The sequence below is a fragment of the Cuculus canorus genome, chromosome 17 (genome assembly GCF_017976375.1).
Source record: "Cuculus canorus isolate bCucCan1 chromosome 17, bCucCan1.pri, whole genome shotgun sequence".
In the NCBI taxonomy this organism is placed as follows: Eukaryota; Metazoa; Chordata; class Aves; order Cuculiformes; family Cuculidae; genus Cuculus; species Cuculus canorus.
Genome location: NC_071417.1, coordinates 7,643,636 through 7,663,911, shown reverse-complemented (window position 1 = coordinate 7,663,911; position 20,276 = coordinate 7,643,636). Strand labels below are relative to the sequence as shown.

At 49.7% G+C, this 20,276-nt stretch overlaps 1 protein-coding gene across 5 annotated transcripts in view; it reads right to left on the bottom strand.

The window, feature by feature from the left end:
- The window catches only part of TTC28 (tetratricopeptide repeat domain 28), a 133,619-nt gene that overhangs the window by 23,197 nt on the left and 90,146 nt on the right, over positions 1-20,276 (bottom strand). For all 5 annotated transcript variants that reach the window (XM_054082042.1, XM_054082043.1, XM_054082044.1 and 2 more), the window contains 8 exons: positions 17,249-17,756; positions 9,359-10,700; positions 8,455-8,978; positions 6,837-6,946; positions 6,409-6,538; positions 5,778-5,996; positions 3,615-3,780; positions 125-265 (listed from right to left, as the gene is read on the bottom strand). In XM_054082042.1, coding sequence (XP_053938017.1) covers positions 125-265; positions 3,615-3,780; positions 5,778-5,996; positions 6,409-6,538; positions 6,837-6,946; positions 8,455-8,978; positions 9,359-10,700; positions 17,249-17,756 — 3,140 coding nt within the window. The remainder of the gene's footprint in view (positions 1-124; positions 266-3,614; positions 3,781-5,777; positions 5,997-6,408; positions 6,539-6,836; positions 6,947-8,454; positions 8,979-9,358; positions 10,701-17,248; positions 17,757-20,276) is intronic.

The window sequence follows — 20,276 nt, the reverse complement described above, 5'->3', positions numbered from 1 at the left end:
ACTTGGGATAACAGGGGAACCCCGAGCTACAGCATCAGCTGCTCCCTGAACTTGCAGTTTAGAGAGAAGCTCATCTTCAAGATGTCTCACTGCCGATCTCCACAGTGCAGCGCTGAATTCTCACCTGTTCAAGAGGTTGTTCCTGCTGACCATCCGCAGGAAGCCAGTCGGATCCGTCATTGAGTTCAGCTTGTTATTCATCTCCTCAAACTGTTGGTCCATGATATCTCCAGCTTCGCTCTCAGTCTCGCTGCTGGCACAGGCTCTGCCGGGGGAACAGAAGGGCAAAGGAGTTATTGATGCAAAAGAGAGCAACAGCTTTGTGACAAATGCTCAGCCAGCTTGAGAGAAAATGTTTTTCAGACACAAGCTCAACCAAATGCTCAAGTCCATTTTTCCCAGGATTGCATCTCCTCCTGTTAGGCACAGACCAACAACCCCTCCCTCCTCTTCTCCCAGGCATTCTTCAGCGTTTAAAGGCGGGCACACACTGATGGAGACACAGGACTCAAACTCCCAGGCACTGCAGGTATGGATTTTTGAAGCATAGCACAACACAGAAAAGCTCGGGTTCTGCAGGAAACACCAACTCAGCCCCTGACTTCCCTAAGAACATGTGTGAGCGCACCCTTTTCAGAAATCCACAATAGTAACTCCAAGCTCTGAATGTTTCCTCTGCTGGCAAAGTGCAACGTAAAAGAGGGAGACGTGTTGCTGCTCCTGTTATCCAAACAGGGGAAGCACTGAGGAAAAAGAATGTCAATGCCACTAAGACAGTAGCAATGCAGAGAGAAATAGAGCCCAAATCTCTACATTTTCTACCTCCCGATATTAATATCTAAACTACATCCCACTCTAGATCTTCTGCCAAATTTCTGTTAGCATTTTATCTTCTTTGTAGAAGCAGAAGGCCAACACAACAGTTGTATGTGCATTTTAACCACCCCTCCCTTTAATCTAATAATTAATTTGCATATTATATGACACACCACAAACTCGGGGATTTGGACACTTAAGCTAAACCTGCTACGCCACCTGCTGAAGCCACCTTGCGCCTCATTTCCCTCCTTTTGGGTTCCTCGCAGCTTGGAGCCTTTCCTCAAGGGCACATCGTCCAATAAAGAGCACACGAATTAAATTAACACAAAGCCCATACTTGTACAAGCATTGAGAGTTGTCCCTGCGCTGCTGTATGGACCACAGGACAGCTGTGAGCACGCTCCAGGTCACTACAATTTAATAACCTGAAAGAATAAGCCCTGACAGCAGCCAGTCTCTCCATGAATACTGAAATAGGGCTGGATGAACGAGAGCTGGGGGTGGACGGAGGGGAAAAAAAGGAAAAAGAGAAGGTTTTCAGCGGCTGCCTGCTGCATGTTTTCCCTCCAGCCGCAGGCATGCTCGGTTTGGAGTCCTGGTACAGCTTTGAGTAACGCTCACAGTGAGTATTTGGAGCTCCGTAAGGAGGCAAAAATCTTGAGTTCATGAACTCAAAGAGTGTGGCCACACGCTCTCCCTGAACAGAAAGCAGTCTGCCCCAGCACAAGTTCAAGCAGACTTTAATGTCCCTCACACTTCATTCTTCTGCAAGTATGCATTATTCATCAGCTTAATCGGAGCAGCTGAAAGGAACCATTTCCAGCAGAAAGCGAAGGCTGCAGCGTGGAACTGGACACGACCACAGCAAAATCCTCATGGCACATCCCATGACAGCATCTCTTCCTCTCCAGGAGCAGAAAATGGGAACATGGGCCACTCCGGGAACACAGCAGTACCTATAAACATGCTCACAGCATTACAGAAGGCAATGGCATTTAAGCCACTGGACTTGAGCAAGCTATGAACTGAGAAGTCAGTGTGGAACAAAAGGTTTCACATGTTTGCTCCACACATTTAAATCCCTCTGTTCTTCACAGGCAGGCAGAGAACAGGTTCCAGGATTGCAGATGACGGCTTCTCCTGAGGTTCTGGTGCGCTGGAGCATGGTGGCAGTCAGCAATGCTGCAGGGAAGCACTCGATCCGTGTGGGGCAAGAGTTTCAAAGCAGAACATGACGTTCACCCACATGGAACAGACAAGAATTGTTTGTTTAATTCCCCCGCATGTAATTTTGAAGCAGGGAAAGAGCTTCTGCCCGAGATCATACCACACCAGCCCAATGATCTCAGAGACAAGCATTAAACCCAGAATTCTTAACCAAAAACATACCCCTACCATCTCCACAGAGAGAGGAAGAAGCTGACATCACAGTAAATTAAAAACTCATCCCAGAACCTAAAGACTGAAGGGCTCCCTTCGTCAGAAGGAGAATCTGTGGTAAGAAACTGAGCTTCCCAGTTGCCCACAGAACCCTGAGCACAAATCAGTTCAAGAATTAATGCCATTATTTCCTCTTTCTTGGCCAACACCGTCACCTGGAACACCAGATTGGGTGTGCACTGCCCTGCAGGCTGTGGGTCACGCACCAGGAGCAGTTGGTGGGGTGGGAGCCTCCAACACCAGCTACTGACGGCTGGTGGGGCCGGGGCTGCACCATTAGTGTTCTCACCACCTAAACTGAGCGAGGAAAAGGACCTTTGTCCACAGCCCTGGCGATCTGAGTGTTTCACTCACAAATATTGGTGTTGCAGAGAAACACAAAATGGTTTAAAAAAAGACCAAAAAACGGTATAGCCTAAAAGAATCTCCACTCTCCCGTTTGGGAGCTGGCTCACAGGTCAGCCAACACAGACAGTGAAGTCCTCTTTGCTCTAGCAGTAAACTAGACCTGCAAATCGCCTGTGGGCAATTTGTGAGTTCGTAGCAAGATTAATTTAAAACAGTAAGCTGAACTGTCCCCACATCCTTTACCCTGTATGCTTCATTCCCAAAGAATAGAGAACACAGGGACATCCCCAAATCTGCCTTTCAGATGGAAGCATTCAAAGAAAAACTACTTGTAATACAGGAACTATATTCATATTATCCAATCAATAAATCAAACCAAATAGAATTGTAGAATCATTAAGGTTGGAAAAGCCCTCTAAAATCAAGTCCAGGCATCAAAATACCACGAAAGATCAGGAGATTGATTATAAACAACCCCCCTTCTGATTTCTGATAAATCCACAGGATGAAAAAAAATGAAGAAACATCATTGTGAGACCCGAGCAATGGATTGGAGGAAGGTTCCTCCCCCCCCTGCTGAAATTCATCAGACAGATTAATTCACTGTAAATTATTTACTCAGCTGTAGCCACAAGGGAACACATTCCTACGGTATTTGCAGTTTTTCATAAGTAAACCTTTGAAAGGGAATTAATTGCACTGGAAACTGTTAAGCAGGATGGAATCTGCCCATATACAGACAGGGCACCTGCCTCGCCATCCAACCTACAGATTCATTACTGAGCCTATAGGTTCAAAGCTTATTTGCACGTGCGTATAGAGTTACTTGGCAGAAAAATAGCCACAGATGCAACAATAAAGCCTTTTTGTTTGTTGCTGCCATGAAAATTTTCTCCAACTCGGACTTCTCAGACTTCTCGGCTGATTGGCTCATTCCACACAGTTACAAACCACTTCCAATTGGGAGAGCGGGAACCATATTGTGAGACCCCTTCCCTCCAACTTACCGGGTGTAGTAGGAATCCACACCCAGAGCCTCTCGCACACTTGAGATGTGCTGCTCCAATGCGGAGTTTGTGATGGTTTGCAGGGTCACACTGTTGGCCTCGTGGAAGTCCTCGGTGTTTTCTGTCAGGCTGTCACCCAGATAATACTCATGGAACTTCAGAATTCCTGCAAGGCATCGGAATGACGAGGTTATTTCTGCAGGGCAGGAACAGCACTGCCAGCAGCTGCCTAAGAAAGGAGGCACAGCCCCTCGCACTTGGCATTTCCAGTGCAACTGGGGCAAAGCATCCCATGCCATTTCGCCAGCGCTCTGGATTACAGCATTGGTTTAAAATGTGGTTTTGCACTTTGCAGCTGATGGCCTAAAGGTACGAAGGCAGAGCAGCGCTTTTATGAGATGCTCAGAGTGCATTTGCTATTGCAGCACACTCATATAAATAATAAACCAGATCTTTCTTACGAGCGCCTACCAGAGTAATTCGCATTTCAATAGATGCACATGAAAAATACCTACTAAGAGCCTCTGATCACATAAATTGAACACACAAGGCTCAAACACTGAACAAAAGTGTGATTACTGCAGCAGAACCTACTCGTGTCACACAAAGGCTTTTCATTTCACTCATATGCATGAAAATAAATTATACACAAAGAAAGAAAAAGATGGATTAATGTGTAGTAAAATATTAAAAGATAGCGTTTCACAATGGGTAAACCAGATAAAGGACACTCACTGTTTTGTTAAGAATTCAACTGTTACCGCAGATAAAACCTCCCTCCACTCAGGCTGCCATATCCTCCCTGATGTAATTAATTCCACAGCCTGTGATCAGCGGTAAGAGCCGCTCTAGATGCCCTGTTTGCCTTGACAGCATAAATTATTAAACCAGTTAACAAGACTGAAGGAATAAAGAGTAAAGCAACTCTTTCTGCAGTAGGAGCAGCAAATACAGCGAAGAGGCTCTAGGGTACCATCTCAGTGGGATAATGAGGAGCCTGGGCTGCCACCGAAGCTACGCTCTCCATCAGTACTAATGGAACAAGAAGAGGTTCCACAGCTGTGCTGGAGTCACTCTTGAAGAGGTCCCCAGTAAGGCTGCTCAAGTGGAAACTTCAAAGACAACACAGAACCTTTCCTTCCCCGCACCTGATGGCACCTTCAAGGAGGCAGCCACAAACCTGATACTCGAAGTGTGCAACTGCTTTTCTACCAGGCAGGAGGAGACTGGCCATGAAGCCTCACAGACAATGCCACACTGCTAATCTGTATCATTTTGGGAAGCTCAACTTGATATTAATACTAGGAATTACTGGCATTTGATTGTGCAACTATAGGCCTGAAGAGCCGATTAGCGACAGGACGTGTCGCAGGACATCGTCACTGTACATTTATACACACAACACCACAAAATGCCCCCAAAAAGCCAATCTTCCAGTCACCATCAGCCCATCTGAAGTCAGGCACGTGGGAATGTTTGCTTCCTTTCCCGAAGCATTTTTGGTGCAATCTAAACAGTGCTTTTTATCTCTTTAGTTTCGCCATGGTGAAAGGCTGCAATTATTAAATTATATCCAGAAAGAACTCATGAAAATTCACAGTCATTGCTTTATAAGATAATGAACAACAGCTGCCTGCAAAAAAGCAATCCTCTTCAAATTAATCCTCCTTGCTCCTCTGTGATAAGTGTTTCCACATTCATACGAGGAGAATTCAGGGGATCAGGCAGTTCAATGGCATATCAGGAAGCGGGGACGCCCTTCTGTTTTCTGCAATACACTTCAGTGAATAAATGTCAAAAGCTTTTGGAGGGATAAAGCACAGAAATATAATTAAAGCAGGGATTCTTATGCATAGAAGATCCTCAGAGCCAACACACTTGGAATCTCATTACTGCTCTGCTCTGCCCTATGGGAAATACACACAGATTGGAGGCTGAAAAATGGAAATATTAAACACGTGAAACATTTCCATCTTCAGGTGAAGACCAAAGCCCTGAATAAGCACATTATTGCTGCAGCTATGCCACCGTTTTCAGTCTGCTCAGCTCTAAAGATGGAAAGGATTCCCTCATACATTCACTCTGGTCCCAGATCTGTTCCTAGCTACAAATGGTACAGTTCTCCCTTTGTAAGGCTTGTTTACATACCCAGAAGGACCTCACCTGCCCCAGGAGCCAGCAGCCAGCTGTACAGATAACCTGCAGCCAGCGAGTAGTAGAGAACAAGTCCCCTCTGGCCATTCACTGTCTCCAGGACCTGGTCAATGGTCACTGGAGAATAGGGATCGGAGTCCTGCTGCCCAGTCTGGCGTTCCACAAGCAGGTCAGCAAATGCTCTCGTTCGTCCTCTCTCTGCTACTGCCAAAGCTTCATCATGGTGACCTGTAAAGACAAAGTTTTCTTTCAGACTTGAAACCACCGCGGCCCACAGCACACGGTGCAGGAACACGAACAGCCGCTAACCCAACCCAACCCAAAACCAGAGGAAGCAGGGTCACAGCCCTGTTCTACAAAGAGCAGTCTCTATGCTGAAATAGTCCCACAGATCATCTTGGCTGCAGGCATTAACACGATGTATGGGAAAACAAGCCACAGAAAGGCAAATGAGTGGAGGAAGCAAGAAAGAAAATTCAAACACAAAGCAGGAGACCCTTATTTCTCTCCTGGCAAAGAAATACTGTGCTGCCTTGGACAGATGAGGAGCGAAGGATTTATCACAAACTCCCTCTCCACTTCATTTGAACTCTTGGCATGGGCTTGGAGTTCAGACTCAGCGTATGAGAGCACCTCTTACCGAGACTGACAAGGACTCGCTGCAGGGCCTGATAGGAGGACGTCTGCAGGTCGAAGAGGGACAGCTTGTAATCCGTGCTCAGCTGCACCTCGTGTCGGATGGTTTCAAACAGCGCCGAGGCCCGGTACAGCTGGGAGGGAAAACAGCCACAGTGACTTCCTTACAGACAAAGCATAACACACCAACTGGGAGAGCTGGAGGATCCAGCACGCAGGGAGGTCTGCCTCAGACAGCCCCTCTGACAGCAGCATCCCTGGCTGAGGGGAGGTGACTTTGGATGGAGGAGGAAAGCACAAGGGCTTGAGTTGTCTCAGCACATTACACACCCTCCCCAGGATGTGCCAGATGTCTCCTCCCCCTGAGGACAGGAAGAACCCCAAGGGCCCTGAGGACACCAGCTTAGCAGCATCTGGACAACCCCACTTTACCTGGTGCTGAGACTCCTCCAGGTTCCCACTCGCCCAGAGGGAGAGGCCGAGGCCGTGACGGATTTTGGCTTCATCTTCTCTGCGTCCCAGTTGCTCTGCCAGCCTCAGTCCTGCAAAGGAGGCAGAGTGAGAGAGGGCCAGAGCAGAGAAGGAGCTTCAGCAGCTAGTGCAGCACTGCTGCCTTGGCTCCTGGGGCAGGCAGAGACAGCGCAGAGGCTCAGCAGGGCAGCACCAGCACCAGGCAGCGCTGCTGACACTGGAATTGGCACCACCATGAGAGGTGGCTCAGATACAGACATTTCCAAGGAGCAAGACTTCCCCAAGTGAGGTTAAGATGCAGCACCTGAGACACACTCAGTAAGACCCTATTGGGAAGTTCAATTTTAAACCTTAAAAACCACACAAACAAAATCCCACTGAGCTGCCAACCACTGCCAGAAGAGACATATCTTGCCGCATTACTGCTTCATTTCCCCCAGCCCTCCCCAGCTGGCTCCCCACGGTTTACGCGCTGAGCCAGAGCAGAGGGCAGGGTCCTGGCGGGAATCACCTGGAACTTGTTTCACTTCCAGCAGCATCTTCTGTGTCATCCCCCCTTCCACCACACCCAAACCTCAATGAGCCCTGCAGACAACAGAGATACCTTCTCTTCAGCATCTCAGCTTTCCGCAGGCTGGGGAGTGGGCGCTTCGGCCGCGACCGCGCCGCTCAGCAGCAGCTGGAATTAGTAGGCTTTTTAGGAATTCTGCATCACACCAGGAGAAGGAGCTGGGTTTAATTTCTCCCCCTCCAACTTAATTGAATTCCCTCAGCATCCTGGAATGCTGCCAAGGTCAGTCTCAGGAAAAACAGCCTAACTGATGTAATTAATCCTTCAGCTTCCAGCTTCACATACTCCAGCTATACTGCTCAGCCCCACCAGGGAGCCACCACCTCGAATGGATGCTGCTTGCACGCTGGAATCTCCTGCAGCAGCACGACTCTCAAGCCAGCACTCGCCTCAGTGCTCAGCTTTGGACACCAAGGACTGAACCTCCCTTACCTTCCTATCCATTACAGCTTGTCTTCACCAACAGCTTAGAGGACACTCACCCACATGGTCTCAGTCCCTCTTGAACGCAGGAGGAAAAGTCAGTTAGCTCGCAGCAAGGCACACATCAGCTTGACACCTGCTCTCAGGATCAGAGATCCATCATGTCCTGATGTGGTTTTCCCTGAGCCAGTTCCTGGTAAGCAACGCTATTTATAGAGAAGGTTTACACCTCCCATGCTCAGGCACAAACGAGCTTTATAAAAAGACTCTTCCAGGCACAGTTAGGATTCAGGCTCAGGACTAGCTGAGAAGCTCCCAGGAAAGCATGGACCACGCTTTGTCTGTAGGACACCAGGAAGCTCTGACAGACACGGTGGGCTGACCATAACGGCCTGCTCAGACAGCTGCTTACTGGATGCTCAACAGTAGCCATGGATGTCTCCAAGAACCTTTGCATCAAAGGCCACTGTCAAACACACTTAGCGCCATGCTCACACTACCACACTTCTCTCCATGCCTTCAGGCCTCCCCAAAGCCCTGCCGCACCTAACACTACACACTGTGCCGCATAATTCAGCCTCTTACCTTCCTGCAGATACATCACAGCCTGAGAGTAGTTCTGCAAAGCATGATGAGTCCTTCCCAAGCTGCTGTAAGACACGGTTTTGGCTACGAGGTCATTCATTTGTGCAGCGATGCTGAGGTGCTGCTCCTGATAAACAACTGCCCTCTCGTAGGTGCCCAAGGACTCGTAGGTCAGGCCCAGGTTCCCATAAGCCCGGCCTTGGCAGGTGGGGTTGTTGGTCTCCTCCGCAATCTGGAGGTCCAGCTGGTGGTACTGCAGGGCGGTGTCGTACTCTCCCATCTGCTGGTAGACCCCACCGAGGCCACAGGCAGCATCACTCTCCAGCGCTCGGTCCTTCATCTCGCGAGCAATGTTCAGCTGGCGCTCCAGGCACGAAATGGCTTGTTCGTAGTTGCCCAGCTGGCTGTGCAGGCTCCCCAGCTCCCCGTACGCCTGGGCTTTGTTAAACGCCTCCCCCAGCTCATGGGCCACCACAAGCCTCTTCTCAAAGCACACCAGAGCCTGCTGCAAGCTTCCCATCGCCCTGCAAGGGAAGAAAACAGCAGCACTCATTTTGCCAGTATTTTCTTGAAAGCCATTTTGTTGCTTCCTCTCGAGGCCAGCTCAAAGCCCTCAGGCAGAGACTAACACTCCCCCAAGGAGAATCCCCAGCACCTTTGAATCAACCTCCTTCTTCTGCCACCCTATGAACTTGCCTTATTCAAGGCAGAGCAACATCAGCTTCGTTATTTGAGCAGGCAGCACAGCCCTCAGCGCCGAGAAGATGCTGCCACTCACTCCTATGCCGCATCCCTGTGCATGTGTACAACAGCCACACAAAGACAGCCCATCTGGAATGCAGCACATCCATTTGCATTTGTACTTCACCATCTGTCATCAGAATACACCCACAACACTCCTTACCTGTGCCCATTGCCCAAGCCCCGGTAGGCCTTTGCCTGATCTTGCATACGGTTCAAGCTCTGAGCCACAGACAGGTACTGTTCATAATACTTTATAGCTTCCTCAAAATCTCCCAGAGCCTCATAACAATCTCCCAGGTTCCCATACGCTCGGCCCCGATCTAATACGGATTCGTTTCCATTGAGCTGCTGCAGCATGGCCAACTGCTGCTCGAAGTAGCCAATGGCCTCCTCCATGACATTCATGTTCATCTTGGTGATGCCCATGTTACCGTAGACTTGAGCTTCGATGCTGGGGTCCTTCAGCTTCTGCCCAAGCTCTAGCTGTTCCTCATAACACTTGAAGGCCATGGTGTACTTCCCAAGCGACATATACACCGCAGCAAGGTGACCGTGTGCTCTGCATTCACCCAGCATATCCCCCAGCTCCTGGTACACCTCCAGCTCCTGCGTGTGGTAACCCAGAGCCTTGTCACACTTCTGTATCATCCTGTACGCAGAGCCCAAGGCTGCATACGCACTGGCTTCCAGTCTCCGGTCTTTAACATGATGGGCTAAGCTCAATTGCTGCTCATAAAACTTTATTGCACCATTTACGTCTTTTTTACAGACAAAAATATCCCCCAAGTTTCCCAGAGCTCGGAATTTGGCCTGGGAATTGTTCAGAGACTGGGCCAAGGACAGCAGGTACTTTTGACACTCCTCTGCTTTGCTGAAGTCCATCAGGGCTTTGAAGGCCAGGCCCAGGTTGCAGTAGGCTTTGGCTTGGCTCAGCTTGTCATGAAGATCCTTCGCTAAGGCGAGATCCTGCTCGTAGTACTTAACAGCTTCCTCGTAGTTCCCAAGGCAGTAATGGGCATAGCCAAGGTTGTGGCAGACCTTCCCCTCCCCTTCCATGTCCTGCAGCTCCGGTGACAGGCGCAGGTACTGCTCATAGTAAGGGGCCGCCTGCACGTACTCTCCTCGCGAGCAGTGGAAGTTGCCCAAGTTGCTGAGGGCTCGTGCTTCGCTCTGGATGTCTCGCAGCTCCCGGGCAATGTTGAGGTGATTTTGGTAGTGCTGCAGAGCACGGTCGTGGGCACCAAGCGCTTGGTAGGCAACAGCCAAATTCCCATGTGTAGATGCTTGAGAGGCACGATCATTTACTTCCATTGAAATCTGCAGCTCCTGCCGATGGTACTTGACAGCCTGGTCGTACATGCCGAGAGCGTTGTAGGCATTGCCCATGTTGCCATACGCCCGGCCTTGGGCCGCGTAATCGCTCAGTTCCTGAGCGATGGACAGATGTGTCTTATGCAGCCGCAAGGCAGTGTCATAGTCGCCTTTCATCTGGTGAATGATGCCTGAAAAACAACAGAAACGGGCTCAACAAAAGCATTCCCCCAGGCTAACCCTTGCGCCACACCAGGGCTTTCCTGCAGCCCAGCCCTCGGCAGCCCCATCCCTTCCCACAACGCCTGACAAGTCCTGGGTGCAGCCAATGGCACGTGGCCCTTCCCAAGAGAGACGTTCCCTCGCGCCAAACAGGCACATCTCGGAGAAGGTCCAGCAATACGCAGGAAGCACACATTCACCACCACAACTGGACAGTTTGGCCTTGGCAAATGCCTGTTTTCTTTTTTAATTATGCTTTTCTTTTTTCCCCACCAGTGCTACCCGGTGACCCCAGCTCATATTCACTCTGAGCGAGAAAGTCTTTGCAACTGCTTTGCAGTTTCAGTCAAACTGTCTTCTACTTGTTATGAGACATGCAAACAGGAGCTCTGACTCCACTAATGTTACAATTTATGCTCCAATTGACCTCTGTGCCAACGATACATCGGCTCCTTTGCAAACACTGCTGAACAGACCTGGCAACCCAGCAGCCGCTGAAGGAGCCCCTGCAAACATGAATCCTGCAGGTTCCTCACAGGTACTTCATACCTGAACATCACTTCAGGTCCTACCCTGCCCCTAAAAGAAAACACCTCCCAATTTCCATCTCAGCATTCCGACCAACGTGTTGAAGGGGAGGAGATGTAGTGGTCAGGAGGCGGCTGCCGGCCCCAGCCCCAGCGAGCGCAGCGTGCAGGGATCAGGCCCTGGGCATCGCCCACCTCCTGATTTCAAAGAGAAATGAGAAGACAGAGGCTTTCCAAGTGGGCCTGGAACACCAGGGCTGAATTTTGCTTTCCTGAGGTAATTTGGACTTTGCAGATCCATTTTTTAAACTCTCATAGGACTGAAACTCCAAGTTCCACCGCACCAGCACTCTCGCTGGATTACCTTTGTGTCTGTCATTCCAAAATCCTGCTCTCTCCCTAACATGAGGCTTCAGGAGAAGGCAGTTTAGAAAACACGAGCAGAACAAAATGGGATCAAACCAGCAGATGCTTGGCTGCTGCTGACAGTTCCTTTCTCTCTCACTCTCTCTGCACTGCAATCCTGATATAAGCTCAAGCTGGTGTCCTACTCCAGCTCCCAGCCAAATCCTTCCTCAGCTCTGACTGATCAGCATCAGCCACTGCACCTCTGGCTGCTGCTCTCTGATGTTTCCCTCCAGTACAACGAGCAAAGGTCCAGCTGACTGCCCAGACAACTTGTTCTTTGAAAAGAGGACAAATCCTACCAAAAATGTTTAGCGCTACTCATGATGTACTGAGGAAGCCCAGCTAAGCATCGCTGCTGACAGATGGGATCATTACGGAGGAAGGATTGGACAACTTCATGTACCAGAGCAACAACAATGGGGTGATGGAATTCAGCAGTAAGTTATGTAAAGACATGCAGAGGCAGGGAGTGATCATCTGGAATAACAAGAGCAGGAGAGATCCAGTAAACTGATAGATTTCCAGTAAAGACAGACAAATGCAATTCTTGTTGGAGCCTGGTTCCTAACAGGAAGCCTGGTTCAATGCCTCAGGAGGCACCTTCCATTTCTCTCAGTCTAATCTAGATTCCTCCACTAACCCTGAGCTTGTGCAGGGAGACTACCTGAGGCCATCAACAACCATTCACAGGCCAAGGAATCTCACCATGAACATGAACATCCCTTATTGCTGGAGCAGACGCTGCCTCAAAGCCCACTATTTGCCCACCCGAGGTGCAGCCGTGGCGCTGCGCAGCACACAGACTGTTTGCTCTCTGGCCTCCCCCAGCAAACGCTCACACCACCACATGACATTTAGCCTGGAGAAAAGGAGGCTGAGGGGAGACCTTATTGCTCTCTACAACTACCTGAAAGGAGGTTGTGGACAGGAGGGAGCTGGGCTCTTCTCCCAAGTGACAGGGGACAGGACAAGGGGGAATGGCCTCAAGCTCCGCCAGGGGAGGTTCAGGCTGGACATCAGGAAAAAATTTTTCATGGAAAGGGTCATTGGGCACTGGAACAGCTGCCCAGGGAGGGGGTTGAGTCACCTTCCCTGGAGGTGTTTAAGGGATGGGTGGACGAGGTGCTGAGGGACATGGTTTAGAGAGTGTTAGGAATGGTTGGACTCGACGACCCAGTGGGTCCCCTCCAACCATACTGATTCTATGATTCTATGATCACCAAGACCATCCCCGGCAGAAGTGGCTGCTGCAGGATGGGAATGAACTCAGCAGCAAGACTCACTATAAAAGCACAGTCACAGATCATTTCCTTACGCTTCATTAATCCCAAGTGTGTCACGCTGAGAAATAAAACACAGCCTTCCTTCTCCAGAAACAGAGTAGGAAAAACGTCACCAGGACGCTGCCAGGAGCTACCGGCCCCAACTTGCTGAGGTTCGCAGATGCCATCAGGCACAAATATGGAGTAAGAGGGCAGACAAGGAGGACTGGCTGAAAGGTCAGACCCCTGGAGGAACTCCGAATAGCATGCAGAACTTTTCCACCACACGGCTGGAAACGCCCACCCACCCAGATCTTACAGAGAGCACAGGGACACAGTCTGCCCTAGACGGATGGGAGATGAAGCCTTCACAGCTCTAAATGTTTGAGTCAGCCTCTTTACTGCCAAGAAAGGATAAAACCAGTGAGCAAATGTTTACCAGGCGATGCCCAGGACAAAACCAAGGAGCATAACCGAGACCAATGCTCTGCTCTCCTCATCCACGGAGCTTGCTATTGCATTAGTTTGCTTGAGCTGTCACCCATCTGTCATGGCCACTTAAGGAAGAAGGATCCAGAAACACACTGTCACTTCAAAACATCCTCGTTCCGACTCATTCTCACAGCAATGATCACTGACTTTAAAGTCAAAGCCAGCCTGCTGGTCAGGCAGCGTGGCTGCATTCCGCAATAACACACAGAGGACACAGCAAAAGAGACCCAAGGGGAGAACCCAACAGACATGAGGGAAGATGCCTTCAACAGTGAAAAGCACCAAACCTAGCATAAATCGTATTAATTCACAAGCTTTCTTTCCTCTGGAAGTAAATATGGGTAGAGCTGGGCAGGAATCTCTATAAGACATCAGCAAAATCACCATAAACGTTACATTCTGCCTAGACAAATCACCAGTTTTTCCCAATTCAGGCAACAAATCAGTGAGAGAGGAAGTGTCAGATGAACCATGGAACAGTCTGTGGTTACAGCAGAAGTCCAAGGGACCTCCCATCTCCCTCAGCACTGGCCAGCACAGACCAAACCTCTGTATTGTGATGGAGCCACTGCTGCACCACAGCCTCCAGCTCAGGCTGAGTAACATCACTCTTGACTGATCCTACTCTTTCAGAATGAAATACCAACACGCTGAAAGTTACAGGGAAGCAGGAATGCTTCTGAAGCACACCCATGTGGTGGGAGAATGACAGCTCAGCCTGCTCCTGTGGACAGGACATCCTAACAGCATCCACCATCTGATACATGCTCAGTTGTGGTGCAGCTGGTGGGATCACCGTGCCCGTGAGTGGTGGGAGATGAGGGAAAGGGCTCTTGGGCAGGTCAACTAGTCCTTCAGCAGTCAAGGAAGAGATGACCACACATCACCACCATTTTCTGACCCTAATTGCAAAAACACTTCAAGAGAAAATATCTGGCACCTTTGGACAATACACCAAGCATGTGAAGACAAGCACAGAAGTTCTCGTTACTGCAAAGAGATGCTAAGCACCAGGGGAGAGACTTTAAGCTGTGTTTTATTAATAATCTGAAATGTCCTCTCTCCAATAGGAACCTTGAAGAGCTGGGAAGGCTGCAAAGTCAGCTCTCTACACAGAGCCCTGGCATGGGGAAGCACCGTCTGCTTTGCAAAGGCTGACAGTCGGAGTCTGCTGGTTCAACTCCACACCTCCCTCTTGTGAAGGGCTTGAGGAGTTATCCTGACTTCCCTCAGCCCGTTACCTTCTGCTCACGGATCCCCAGAGCCCACATTTCCCCACAGAGCACCTGGCAGCTGGGCTGTGTCATGTTCCGTGCCTGCCTTGCTTGGCATTACATCGGACACTTAAGAGAGCTTTCCATCTCCATCAGCGAAACGCAAACAGAACGTCGCTGTTGCTTCAGCAAAGAGGCCAGCTCTGACATTCTGGCTTGGAAATGCACTTAGACACATTTTTCCTCTGTCAGAATAGTTATTTTGATGAGGTTTTGTTTTGTATGTGCATTAGATGAAAAAGACAATTAAGATTTGACTTTTTAATTGGTCCTGGATCTATTTTAAACAGTAATAGACTTTACCAATGAGAACTGCATGTTCTCTCTCTCCAGTGTAACTTCCCCCGGATAGAGAGGACATAACACAGCCAACTAGCAGCTGAAACGTGAGCTCCTGCACTCAGAAGCTAGGAAAACCATTCTAATACAAAGTGTAGAGTGGCTGAGTCAGCATACCAACAGAAAGTTATATTTAGGCTTGAATCCAACAGAAGAAAAACATTCTCTGCTGCACCAAAATTCTTCCTTTTCAAAAAAAAATAAAAATGCTGAAAGCATCATTAAGTCCAAAGCTGCTGTCACGTTAATAATGATATCAATATGAATTTTCTAGTCCCAATTTGACTGATTTTGAGCCAGCAAAATGGTGACAGGATTTAAACTGCAAGTGAGCACCGAGAATGCTGAGGAACAAAAGAACCTTAACAAAGCTCTTTCTTCTAGCAAGAGAGCTGTGCTCTGCCCAGTGGCACAGGGCTCACAAACCCAGGAGGAGACAACCTGGAAAGCCCAAGATGTTCCTCGCCACAATGATGTGGGGAATTAAAACAAAGCCAAGTGACAGCTTCCACCTCCCCAGTTCTCATCTCCTCTCCTTCATTTGCTCAGAAAGATCTGGGGCAATCCTCCAGAAAGCAGCGAGTGCGTTTGAGGGGCGGCAGATGAAAGTGGTTCTGGTCTCTGGAGGTGTGCCACTGCTGCTCAGAGCAAATCCGCCCCCATTTCTGAGGCGCTCACGGCTGCACAGAGCTGTGCCATCTCCAGGTAACGACACCAGCAGAGTGGCCTGTACACCCTCTGGTCAGCGTCCGCTGGAAATAAAACACATTCAGTCGAGCTTCACAGCAGAGGAGCTTGCCCTCAGTCCTGACTATGAGCTGGGAAGCCAGTGCATCCCCCGGCACAGCCAAGGACAATGTCTCCACCTCCCCCACCAGGGACCCAGAGCTTACACCTCCTGCTCCCGGCCTCGACAATCCAATCCACAATTCCTCCACATGGGCCCCTCTCTCCCTGGTCCAGACCAGTGGATCCCTCACATCTCTGCCTCTCCTCAAGACCAGCCCCGCACTGGCTGCCGGGACAGAGGACAGTTTGTGCTTTGCTACATGCTTTGCTGGTTTTTTCCTGCAAAAAGCCTTACATCACGGAGAGAGGAAGCCAGACGCAAGGCTTCATCCCCAGCCCTCCTGCCCACCGAGTGCTCCCTCGCGCTAACAGCAATGCCAGCAATGCTCGCTGCTCTCTCACGCTAAGCAAGACACAGGCGCTTTTGCCTCACGAACCTGTTCTGCCTTGAGTTTGCCCTAAATTGTGTAAAGGAGGAGATTCGCAACACTAATTAAAAGCTAGGACAGTGTTGTTTTTTCCAGTTCACCTTATCTTCTTCTTTCAGCTCCTGAAGACTCAGCTATTAAGAGAAATTAAGTAATTCATCAAGCCCTTTTCAATTACCTGCTGTTGATAACATCAAAGTACAATTAGCATTTACAAATGAACCAAATGCCAACTGCCAGGCAGAAACAGAAGCTAATTTACAGCGTGGGGCAGCCTGCAAGAGATTCAGCGGCTGCCAGCAAAACCATATTTTGTTATACCAGCAACAGTCCTGTTGTACCACACCCAGCCAGCTGAGAACACATCCATAACGACAGCTGGAACATCTGCAGCGCAAACGCCGCATCCCATGGCAGAAATGGAAATGCATCTCTGGTCGTTCCCACAACCAGCACTGTGGAGAAACCAGAATGGACTACATTTTGATGGAGGTCAGCCCTTCCCAGTCTGCCAGCAGGATGCCAAGGTCTCTTCTCAGAACATGAGGCTCCTACAATCTGTTATTTTAATGTGTACATTCTGGAAACAAACTTCATTAGGATTTGATCTGTGCATCTCCCAGCTTACAAGGCAGCAATATATTGGCACAGCCAGCCGAAAAGTTCCCAAAGAAACAGACAGGTAATAAATCACGTCACTTCCTGCCTTAGAGCGAGACTTATCTTTATTTTTGACACCTGAATAGCTCTTGAAACACATTTTACCTTTCCATTCATCTTCTGCCACGAGCTTGTGCTTTCTGGTGCCACTCTTTGCAGGTTACTCATTGAATGTGGGATACATCACACCAGCACATAAGCCAGCTGAATTTATGAAGACAGGCTGGTGAAAGTGGGGCAACTAAGAAGATGGCATACAGCAAAACTCCTGCATCCCATCAGTAGATCTGATGGTCACAGCATTCCCTGACAAATTCTGCTCCACGCCAGGGCCTTACCTAGATTGGAGGAGGCTCTGCCTTCAGCAGCTCGGTCCTGCAAGCTCTCAGCAATGTGCAACTGTTCTTCGTGGTACTGCTTTGCCCTCTCCAGGTCCTGCATACATCTCGCTGCATGGCCCAAGCCAGCGTACGCTCGCATTTCGATGGCCTTCTCAGCCAGTTCCTGGGCCAACTCCAGCACGTAGTTGTGGTAGGACATGGCTTTGTCAAAATTCCTCCGGTAGTGGTAAGCGCTGCCTAAGTTGCTGTAGGCTCGAGCTTCCTCCCGCTTGTTCCCCAGCTCCTTGGCGATCTTAAGATGTTGCTCATGGCACTGCACTGCGTTTTCAAAATCCCCCATTGCGATGTACACCGCTCCCATGTTGCCCAGCTCCCGCGCCTCAGAGAGCTCATCCTTGGACTGCTTTGCGAGGAGGACGCACTGCTTGTGGCTGGCCAGTGCGTTTGGGTAGTCCCCAATGGCTGTGTACACGTGGCCCAGACTGCTCAGTGCCGAGGACGCTGCCTGCAGCGAGAAGAGACAAAAAGTAAGCACAAGTATTCATTGAAACAAGTCAGATGACCCCAGTCCTAGAAACCAAAACCACAAAAGGCCACTCTGGAGAGAGAATGTGACTACCAGCCAGAAACTCTGCTCTCTGCAGCTGTTTCAAAGCAGCTTAGGTGGAGGCACCAGGAATGAGGCTGACTCAGGACAACAGAGCTAGGATTACTGCTTTCTCTAGAGCGTCCTCTGTGTGTGTACCTGGCAGAGGGGAATGATGCAGAGGTCACTGAGGAAACAGAGACAGTGATCGCTGCAGAAAACTGCCCCACCGGATCAGGCAGAACTGTCTCACAGAGCAGCACTTCCCGTGGAGGCGGCCCCGTCAGGTCACCTCTCATGACTACTTTAACATGTACACCAAGTCTTGCTAACACAGCGGACAATCCCAGCTACGGCAGCTCTTAAGAAAACAAACAAATAATTATATTCATCTGCAGAGATCATTGCAAACCAATGCTTGCCCTGCTCCACTCCCCACCCAGTAAGCTTACGTCCAAGCAACCCTGCAGGCTGATGCCAAAGCACCACTGGAGAACCGCAGCACAACGTGTAACTCAACATGACCCTGCTGCGAGCTGAGCCAGCACGAGGACTTTGTATTCTCTTCTTCCCAGGCTAAACAGCCATGGAATACCCGCTGCTGGAAAACTTACACACTTGCAGCCAGCAGCAAGCTGGAAGAAGAGAGCTGCCTCTGCTGCTTATCTTCTACAATCAGTAGGGCAGCGTGCAGTCACCAACATCTTCTTGTGCTCCTGCCTGGCCAACCACATCATGCTCCCAGAAGGGCAGCTCTTGCTGTGCAGCCCCAAGGTCCTTCTAGCACAATATGGTTTATTACTAAGCCTCAAACAACCTTGGGACTATGGCAAAGACAACGGTATTCCGGCATCTGGAGCCTCTGCCCCCTGGGGACATCTTAAATAAATAGAGCTATTGGCAAATCAGAGCTCTTAGCACTGAGACACAGCTGTATTTAACAAGACAAACTATCTGAGAGTCAGATTCTTTGGCCCCTGCATCCACCAGGACACAGGCCTGCCTTCCACCTGGCAGAGCCACAGCACACACAGCCGGCCAGCAGGGCAAGGAGCCAAGAGCAGGGATGTCTTCCTTCTGTCCAACGCACATCTGCTGCCTCAGCACCGCTCCAAAGCCCTGACCCCGTGTCCTCCACGGTCCCTGCGTTCGCATTTCCCCTGCTACCCAGCTGCTGCCGTGACCCAGTTCCACAACAGCCATCTCTTCCAAACCTCCAGAATGGAGCAGTCAGGGTAAGCAACTGCACAGAGATCAGTCTCACGCCTCCTAGCTCAGGAAAGATCCAGTCCATCCTTCCACTCGAGATGGTGACACGGCATCTCAGGACACTTGTCCTCACTATTTGAAATGGCACAGCCCTGTGCTGCCAACAGAGAGGCAGCCTCACCCTTTTCTGATCCTTGGCTGTGCGCTTCCAGTGCATTCTTAGGCTGGCCGTCCTCTTCCTGCAGGACATTCTGAGCTTCTCAACTACCCGTTCAAATTTCCTAACAGGTAAGGTCTTTGCCCTGATAGGTGTGATGAGGGGGAAGAGCAGCTGAACTACAGCGCTAGGGCCTTTTCAGCTGTTCCAGTGCTGGGAAGAAAGGCATCCATCCTCCCTCTTATGGCTTTCAGAGCTCAAGCACCAAAGTGACCTGTGTGGCACACTTTATTTATGTTGCTGCTCCCCTCTTGCTCTGACTTGGATGGTGCTCCACATCAGCACGCAGAGTGGCCACAAGGAACCTCTCCTATCCACCCAGATGAGAAGTCCTGCCACATCTTTCCTGCAAAACCTCCCGCTGCCTCCAGGAGCTACACCAGTTGGAGAGCTTTCCTTCACCCCGGGCATTCTCTCTGGATGCTCACCTCGCCAGGAAAAAGTGTTGTAGTCCTGCTCAGCTCCCACCTGCAGGCTGGCTGTGCCCCACAGGTACGGGATTTTAATCCCTTTCTCCAAAGCAAATCACTGACCTCTTCCTGGCCACGCTGTGCAGAGATCAGGTATAAAGAGAAAGCAGACCAGAACACCTCTTCTACAGGAGGAGAGGGGGCTCAGCACCTCCAATCTGGAACTATGTTTGCTATTGAAACTGCACCCGTGCAGAAATGAGCCTTTTGTGACTTTCAGAAACAGTGGCAAGAGAAACTTTCCTAACGATTGTTACTAAAATTACATGGTAATAGGAAGAGTAATGCTAAGTCAGGAAGATCCATGGGCTAGAGCGAGAGGCAGGCAGCACAGGTGATAAATTATTGTTGTGATCAGGAGCATTAACAGAGCAATATTTCCACGCTGAGGAACTGTAAACACACTGTGCTGGTCCAAATTAATAGGAAAACCATCTTTTCTGATACAAGAACCTGAGGCGACAAATTAGTCATTAAACACAATTTATAGGTCCTAAGATGGGGAAGTTAGAAGGGAGCTCTCCCTTGGCTGGCTCCATAAAT